The following is a 9,477-nucleotide window of genomic DNA, read 5'->3' on the forward strand; positions in this document are numbered from 1 at the left end:
CCCAGAAGTATGTATGGAGCTCAAAGAAATGGTGTATTTGTCTCAAAGGAACAGTATATCACACAGGTGAATGATTGGTAGAAGATATTGAATGAAGATAGTGAATAGTGGATAATGGATATGAATGATAGGATAAAGAGAAATAATTAAAGTGGAAAGAACTACAAGATTTGGTAAAGTGACAAAAATGTATAATTTAGAACCAAAGTATAAAGGTATTGTTGGAATCCACAAATGACATAGAATTTGTACCACCGAGGAAAGCAGGCATATTGGCCGAAAAAAGAAGGAATAAAATGTTTGGCATCAAAACAAACAACTATTGGTACAAATGTGGAAACTGGTTATTTGTCCTAAAAGGGTATAGATGAAATCCAGAAAAATATGGTATTCGGTTTCAAAGAAAGACAATATATCATTGAGATGAATGGCTATGATTGAAGATATATGATAATGGGTCATGAAAGATACGGATGGTGCCCTAAGGTAGAAGAAATAATTAATATGCTTTCCAAGGGTTTGCACCCTTGTGGCTATGTATTCCCATCATGCAATGAGAAAGTCAGAGCTCTGTAGTTCATAGAACTAATGTGGAACAAGGACAACAAGAGATTTGATAAGGAAAGAAAGATTAGATAAGAAATGATGAAGAGTATAACTTATACCAAAAGACAATGGTATTACAGGAATTCATAAAGGTAATAAACTTTGAACCAAAGAGTAAACAGGAATATTGGCAAAAAAAGAAAATAATTAAGTGTTTGACACCAAGACAAGCATCTCTTGGTCCACAAGGTGGGAACTGGTTATTTTCCCTAAAAGGGTATATATGAGACCCAAAGGAAAATGATATTTGGTCAAAGGAAATAGTATATCAGTGCAGGGGAACAGACCATCTGAAACCAAAAGAAAATGGTATATGAATCCATGAAGGAATAAACTTTGAACCAAATAGGAAACATGTACATTGGTCGAAAAAGAAAGGAACGAAATGTTTGGCATCAAGACAAACAACTCTCGGTTCACAGGATGGACACTGGTCATTTGCCCAAGAAAGTATTCATGGAATCCAAAGGGATAAGATATTTGGTTCCAAAGAGAAGACATTACAATATTGTTGAGGGATGGTAGTGATAGACACACAAGACTTGGAAATTAAAGTCTTTGAACAAAGGCGAATACTTTGAATAACTAGGGCCTATGCCCCGTAGGAAAAGGTACTCTAGACAAGGGTAGGAGATACTTTATCTCATCATTCTTTGTTGCTTAAGGCTCATGGCATGTGATACTCATCATAACTGGAAAGTTGTTGAAGAAGACTCTCTTGGTTTCTCCTTATGCTGAAGTGTTGCTTTGAAGTTGAAGACTTGACAATCATTTGATTTGCATTATACTAAAGTCTATGAACAAAGGAAAATACTTTGAATAGTTAGGGCATATGCCCCGTACACATAGGTACTCTAGACAAGGGTAGGAGAGACTCTCTTTCATCATTATTCGTTGCTTAAGGATCATGGAACCCAAATTGAATCAAGATTAACAAGTGTTGATGCTCCTTTACTGAATGATCTTGCTGAATACAATGTTGATTATGAAGAAAAGACTTGGCAATCATTCGATTCGAATTGTAAAAAAGTCTATGAACAAAGGCGAACACTTTGAATAGCTAAAGCCTACGCCCCCATACGCAAAGATATTCTAGACAAGGGTAGGAGAGACTATTTCTCATCCTTCTTCATTACTTAAGGCTCGGCACACAACTTGAAGTAAGATTGACAAGTGTTGATACACCTTTGTTATGCTTGAACTGAAGTTAACTATGTCTTCAATGTGAAGGCCTTGTACTGATTTGAAGTCTTGACCTCTTGATCTTGAATCTTGAGGTCTTGAGCTCCTAAGATCCAGTACAGTTTGAACACAAGGGACTTGCCCTATCAAGTGATCAATGGTTTTTGATCACTTGAACAATCTTAGGAAATTAAGTACAGTGCAAAGGATTTGGTTTATCAAAATAAACTTTGATCAACACAATTAGTGGGAAAGGATCAGTTGAATTATATACAACCTGATGAATGGATCATTGAAATTAAATCAGATGATTCTACATAACCCTAAACTAGGGGAACATGCAAATCTTGACTTCCTAAACCCTAGGTGGAAAATTGTGTAAACATGAATTATGGATCAAATTAAACAAAGGAAATCAACGTGGATTAACAACTCAAATCATATTTTTCCCTAATAAACCCATGAACATGGAAATTGGATTAATCATATAGAAATACCACAATCAATAATTAGAGTAATCCCTCAAAGTAATAACATGTTCAAACACCACAAAATGAATTAAAATCTTACCAAAATTCCTAATGAAAATTAACAAAACCAATATCAAATATATCAAGCTTTTCATGGTATTAATTTTACTCACTAATTTTGAATTTAATTAATTTATTAAAACAGTAATAACTCATAAATATATTCAATATTTAATTTTAAATTATTTAATAATATAAATTTAATAAACTCATAAGACCTTTAATTAGATTGTTTGTATGAATAAAGAGTAAAATCCATAATAATTTTGAAAATACCTCATTAAATTATACGTTTTAAATCCATAGATTTGTTATATCTATCTTATGTAGTTTTAAAAATAAGATGAAAACGATAATTTGTAATGATTAAATAATATTGTTAGGACCAAAATTCTGACACTATAAATTATTTGTGACACATCACGTTGATAGATTCATAGAAATTTAACTAATAAAAGAAGTATTGAAAAGTGTGTTAATAGTATGTTTGTACCAATACTCTTCATGTGTGAATAAACGAAAGGAACGTTCCCTTTATTTTCTTTTATTTAATTATTATATCTTTTTAGTATGTTTGTACTAATACTCTTCATGTGTGAATAAACGAAAGGAACGTTCCCTTCATTTTCTTTTATTTAATTATTATATCTTTTTTGGCAATAACAATTATGATTCTTATTTCTAAAACCAGAATGGTGTCGCAATTCAAAGCCTTGTCAAATACATCTATACATTAACATTATATAGAAATTTTATCATTATAGATATAAATATGTATAGGTTTTCTCGATAGAGATTTTGTGTATCTCAAATATCATTATAAGTATGATAAACATTATATATTTGGTTTGGTAAACAACATAAGTTTGGTATTATGTGCTAATTTTCATATAAAATACAAATGATCTGATTAGTCACATTATTATGTAGATTATGTGTAAAAAAAAAAAAAAGAGATTAAAACAAAAAAATATTACTTACACCCCTCGGTTATTTACAAAATCCGACGTAAATATGTGCATATTTCTTCGGTTATAAACAAAATACGATAGATATATGACACGTGCTACATTGTTTTGAAAATAAAAATAAATATTTTTGTTGAGTATCATACTAATGACCTTTACACATATCCTCTCGATTATTCAGAACCGAGAAATAAGGTAGAGATTTTTAGCTCGCCTCCGTAATCGACGTAAACTCCCTTTTCCGCCCGAGATAAAATGAGTATATTTAAAGTAGTGCTAATTAATTTATTAAAGCATTAATAACTCATATAAATATATTCAATATTTAATTTTTAATTATTTAATAATATTAATATAATAAACTCAAAAGGCCTTTAATTAGATTGTTTTTATGAATAAAAAATAAAATTCTTAATAATTTTGAAAATACCTCATTAAATTATACGTTTTAAATCCATAGATTTGTTATATCTATCTTATGTAGTTTTAAAAATAAGATGAAAACAATAATTTGTGGTAATGATTAAATAAGTATTGTTAACCAATAACCACACTTCTAACACATATTCATTCAATAAATTATTTGTGACACATCACGTTGATAGATTCATATAAATTTAACCAATAAAAAGAGTATTGAAAAGTGTTAATAGTATGTTTGTAAATATTCTTCATGTGTGAATAAACGAAAGGAACCTTCCCTTCATTTTCTTCTATTATTATATCTTTTTTTTACAATAACAATTATGATTCTTATTTCTAAAACCAGAATTGTGTCGCAATTGAAAGCACTTAATGTTTTCAAAAATAAAATTTATGTGATCTAAAAAATATACTTCGTCTCAGTATTGATATCAGATATTTAGAATAATATTTATAATTATATTTAATTTATATTTTAAAATTATTATCAAGGGTCACTATGTTCGTGTCAGAGTTTTTTTAAATGTCCGTGATTCAATGATTACTGCTCAATGACATCCAAGAATCATTGTCAATAAGAATTCAATGGATTCATGCTTTCTCAATAATAGAAATGAAAAATTCAATTTTAATTCAACTACTTATATTAACGACTACCTACTTCTTAAATAAAACTATTTATATTAAATTTAAATTATCTCATTAAATAAAAAATATTCATAAAATAGGGGTTGTTTGTTTTGGTTTTTTTTTTAAAATGATTTTTATAGTGTTATATATTTTAGTGTAAAAAAAATTTATAAATAAATTTTTTATAAAAATTTCAAATGAAAATTTGATTTGAAAATAATTATTCTTAAAATGTTATTTTAGATATTTCATAATTTTATCGAAACTTTTTTTGAATATCAAATTTTTAAAAAGTCACTTAAATTTAAAGCTAATTCAAATAACTTTTTATAAAAAATATTTTTAAGATACAATTTTTTAAAAAAAATTATGATTTTGATTATGTTTTGATGTTCAATAATTTATATTTATGTTATAGAATGAACAATTCAATCTTTTAATTTATAAAAAAAAAATTTATAATATTTTAAAAAATATCTTTATAAAATTCATTTTTAAAAATACAAAGAAAAAAATCTATTTCTTTAAACTAAAATAAACTGGTCCATAATCTTTATTTTTTTACTATATTTGTTTTGTTAGATTTGAAATTAAACATCTATCATAATTTCTCTGACATACAAAAGGTGTAAAACTAGGCCTACCTAGTGTTGTTCATTTCTCATTCATTGAGCTCCAAAAGTTTCTCAAGAAGCTGTATGTTCATTTCTTTGCTCAGCTCAACCCTTTCTTTTTTAACTTTCTTCTAAATCTAAAACAAAAGCATGTCTTTGAATCGATATATATCTTTCTGATTAATCTTCTTCTATATATGTTTCATATAAAGGTGATAGAAGTGGAATTCTGTTACAAAAATGGAGGAGGAGCATATGAAAGTGCCATTGTTGGAGAAGAAGCAATACCATGAGGGTTGTCCTGGTTGTAAGGTGGAACAAACCAAAGAGCTAAACCATGGTGTATCCATTATAAATCTTTTGATCATTTGGATGGTTGTGTTATCTGCTAGTAAGCATTATTGAACTTCTTGTTTTTCAATAACTGATTCATTTCTGGTGTTTAGGACTTTTCCTTTTGGTTAAGTCATGTGAGGATCATTTAACTTTTTCAAATGTTTTATGTTCTTTTGTCCTTTTCTGATGAAGCTTTTTTGTTGTAATTTTCAGCACTTCCTGCATCATCACTTTTTCCATTCCTTTATTTCATGGTGAGTTTCTATCTTCTAGGATCTGTTGTATAACTTCCCATGTTTTGGATATACACACCTTATTTTCAGCTTATAGCATAAGCGATTGTCATTGACAAAAGATACAAAAGTGTAAATTGTTTTCGTATGAACTGTTTTCATAAACTATCTTGAAGAATTTATGAAAATAAGTTGAAAACAGCTTATGAACATATCGTACTTTGTTTTGTATTTCAAGCAATATAGTTCAAATAATACAATTCAACACTTATTTAATTCAGGTAAGAGATTTCAATGTTGCAAAAGAAGAAGCTGATATTAGTTATTATGCTGGTTATGTGGGTAAGAGTTATTTTGTATATTAGTATTTTAGTATTTATAAGAGTATAGTATGATATTGATGATTGAAAATGTTGTAGGATCTGCATACATGTTTGGAAGAGCTTTAACATCTGTATCATGGGGAATGATATCTGATCGATACGGTCGAAAACCTGTTATAATTATGGGGGTCATCGCAGTGTAAGTATCTAATGAATCAGATTCTTTCTTTAAGTTAGATTATGTCATTTCCCTCATGATTGTTGGTATTCACTTGATTTTAGAATCATACTCAACACACTATTCGGCCTCAGTACGAGTTTTTGGATGGCTATTATCACGCGATTTCTTCTCGGAAGTTTAAATGGCATACTCGGACCAGTGAAGGCTTATGCTAGTGAACTTTTTCGAGAAGAGCACCAAGCTATAGGACTTTCGACTGTAAGTGTTGCAAATTATTCTGTGATCTACTACTAGTTCTTAATCTACTGCATTTCCATCTTAATAATTAGTGTGATATGATTTCAGGTTAGTGCAGCTTGGGGCATAGGTTTAATCATTGGCCCCGCACTGGGTGGATATTTGGCTCAGGTACTATTTTATTTTTATTCTCAGTTTGTAGGACCCTCTTTGAGGACATGCAAGGCGGACTACCGCACACGATTTAAAATTTGCCACGGTTAAACCGTAGTTAACTAGAGACTCCTGAGATATTTACTAAGTTTAAACTACGGTTGAGTTGTTGAGTTGTGGTTACCCTGCACAGGACCTCTAAAAGCTTGAACGACTGTGATGGTATGCGATGTAGGTAGTGGCACATTCTTGTGCACGCTTTCTATTTATTTCTCTAAAAATACTTTGGAAATTTTCTTCTTACAGCCAGCAGAAAAATACCCTCAAATATTTTCAAAGGGTTCCTTTTGTGACAAGTAAGTGAACTTTTCTTGCTTTTTAACTTTACAAAATCAAAGGATTTTCAACTTCACTCATTATTTGTTAAAACAAATCATTTTGCAGGTTTCCATACTTCTTACCATGCTTTATAATATCAGGATTCGCACTTACCGTAGCCATTGTCTGCATCTGGATTCCGGTGTGTATCTTAAACATATCAGTTTGGTCCTTTACATTATCAATATTTCAAAATTTCAAAATGATTCTTAGAACGGGAAAATGTTAATCAAGTCCGTTTTTCTATTTGGACATGTTATCAAATGATTCTTTAAACTGTAGGAAACACTTCACAATCATAGTGGTAACGAGTCTAGAGACGATGCTGAAACGGTAGAAAATGGAAGCATAAGAGTAGTTAAAGAAAAGACAGTCCAAAAGAATGAAAACCTCTTCATGAATTGGCCTTTGATGTCATCTATCATTGTGTACTGTGTCTTCTCACTTCATGATGTTGCTTATCAAGAGGTAAATGGTTAATTATTGAACCCTATTGTTGAATATCGCAATAACATAGCAGAATTTTAACAAATGCTAATGCTCCTCGATGCGATTTTAGTGTAAAAACATCTGCTCATCTTTATTTCTTTAGGTTTTCTCATTATGGGCTGTTAGTCCTCGGAGGCTAGGGGGTTTGAACTTTACAACAGATGATGTTGGCAATGTTCTTTCAATTTCAGGTGCATCTTTGTAACTTATAAAAACTGTTTCGCATTGTCAGGCATAAATAATTAGATGAATTTTTACGTCATTTCTAACTCGTGAAATTATTAGGACTTGCACTTGTGATCTACCAACTTTTCATATACCCGTCCGTGGAAAAAGCTTGTGGACCTATCGGATTTGCCCGCATCACAGGGGTCAGTTTTCATCTAATTGTTGCATCCGCGATTGAAATTTCTGCATTTCATTGCTTGTTATATGAATTATGTCATTCTGCTTTCGGTTCTTTATGCAGATTTTTTCAATACCACTTTTGCAAAGTTACCCCTTCATAGCATTGTTGTCGGGCACAGCCTTATACGTAGTCATTAGTATTGCTTCTGTCTTCAAGAATGTTATGTCTGTAAGTGCATCTTTTAGAATTTAAAACAAATTAAACGGATTCACTTAACAAAAGTGTAGTTTAAATAAGTGAGAAAATGGCTATATGTATTACCAATTTGTCTGATTAAGTTCTTTTTATGGAGTTCAGGTGACGATTACAACGGGCTTATTCCTTATACAAAACCGAGTAGTGGTAAGTGTATTCATAAGTTATCTTTTGTTTCAACTCAAAGTTTGATAAATAGTTTTTGATGGAGTTGTGGCAATATTAATATTGAAAAACAGGAACAACACCAAAGAGGAGCCGCTAATGGCATATCTATGACAGGCATGTCTTTATTCAAAGCTATTGGCCCTGCAGCAGGCGGTACAATGTGAGTGTGATTCTAATATAAATGCAGATCTTTTGATGCACATGGTATATTACTTAGTTTTCTCAATTTTCTTCTTATAATGATCCTTGTGAATGCAGATTAACTTGGTCACAAAAGCGTATGGATGCTTCTTTCCTCCCAGGCACTCAAATGGTATTTTTCTTCCTGAATTTGGTTGAAGGGCTTGGAATAGTTTTGATGTTTAAGCCATTCCTTGGTGAAAAGAAGAAAACAAACTCAGATATGTTACATTGATTGAGTTCTGATGTAACACTTTGTCGTAATTAGACATTGATGCTAAATAAAAAAGCGAATGAGAAATAATTACTAACGAACAAGGGGAAAAAACAAGAGTTGAGAGAGAAATATAGAAAGTTACTGTTGTTCTCTCGTTAAAATCAAGATTCTCAAATTGAAAGTGACCTCAAGTGTAATACCCATCTAGTTTCCTGTAAAGTTAGTTTTTCTGAATTTTTAGTAAGCTTTTGTTCTGACGTGTTTGTGCCGACACCAACTCCTTAACTCAACCGAAACACCCACGCCTTTGATTTCATTAAATATTACCATCAGTTTTACGTTTTCTTTAGTTCACTCCAAAAATATCTTGGTTTTAGATTTTGTTGAAATTTAATAATAATACCGATATTGCTCTCGTACATATAAATATTTTTAAAAACTGTTACTTTTATTTCTCAATCTATATCTTTACTAGTATTTCATCTCTCTCACAAATGTTTAGATCATATAGGCTAGAATTGAATTGATAACAGTCAAATATACATCCTCAACAAAATATTGCATATAATTTTGTTGGGAAACCAAATAGTCATAGTATATAATTAAAGAATCTACTATTTGATTTTAAGAATACGTGTATCGATTGAGAAATGAATTAAATATTTAAAATGAATTAAAAATATTAAAAACCAAATAATTCACAAAAAATATTAAATGAAGTCACAAAAATAATTAAAAATCAAAATATGAAACTAGACTTTTCAAGAAAATTTTTGGAATTGGTCTCATATTTTTGTGACTTCAAATAAATTTTCTATGAATTTTTGAAAATAAATGGAATTAACTGAAATTAAAAGAAAATAAAAAAAAAATAGAAAAAAGCGCAGCCACCAGATCACATTCATTAATTGACGTGGCATGGATCAATGGCTCAGAGGCGCTGATGCATGGTACACTTGAGTCAAGTGCGCGGCATGTTGCATTAAAATAAGTAAACATAAGGAATGGATGAGATTATAACGTGA

The 9,477-nt window shown here is 30.3% G+C and overlaps 1 protein-coding gene across 1 annotated transcript; it reads left to right on the forward strand.

The window, feature by feature from the left end:
- Positions 1–4,890: 4,890 nt before the first annotated feature.
- On the forward strand, positions 4,891–8,709 carry LOC127075629 (protein ZINC INDUCED FACILITATOR-LIKE 1). The gene is made up of 16 exons (XM_051017081.1): positions 4,891–5,035; positions 5,166–5,344; positions 5,503–5,543; positions 5,804–5,864; positions 5,942–6,044; positions 6,128–6,284; positions 6,372–6,434; positions 6,723–6,772; positions 6,861–6,936; positions 7,077–7,262; positions 7,387–7,474; positions 7,569–7,654; positions 7,753–7,860; positions 7,990–8,034; positions 8,127–8,215; positions 8,314–8,709. The coding sequence occupies exons 2-16, from the start codon at positions 5,194–5,196 to the stop codon at positions 8,468–8,470; spliced, it is 1,461 nt and encodes a 486-aa protein (XP_050873038.1). The 5' UTR covers positions 4,891–5,035; positions 5,166–5,193; the 3' UTR covers positions 8,471–8,709.
- Positions 8,710–9,477: the final 768 nt, after the last annotated feature.

The sequence above is a fragment of the Lathyrus oleraceus genome, chromosome 4 (genome assembly GCF_024323335.1).
Source record: "Lathyrus oleraceus cultivar Zhongwan6 chromosome 4, CAAS_Psat_ZW6_1.0, whole genome shotgun sequence".
NCBI classification, from domain to species: domain Eukaryota; kingdom Viridiplantae; phylum Streptophyta; class Magnoliopsida; order Fabales; family Fabaceae; genus Lathyrus; species Lathyrus oleraceus.

What these genes read in the sequence shown, in the direction of transcription:
- LOC127075629 (XM_051017081.1), top strand. Translation starts at nt 5,194, where the DNA reads ATGGAGGAGGAGCATATGAAAGTGCCATTGTTGGAGAAGAAGCAATAC. An exon ending in TTATTATGCTGGTTATGTGG is followed by an intron (nt 5,865 to 5,941) that starts GTAAGAGTTATT and finishes AAAATGTTGTAG; the next exon opens with GATCTGCATACATGTTTGGA. An exon ending in ATGATGTTGCTTATCAAGAG is followed by an intron (nt 7,263 to 7,386) that starts GTAAATGGTTAA and finishes TTATTTCTTTAG; the next exon opens with GTTTTCTCATTATGGGCTGT.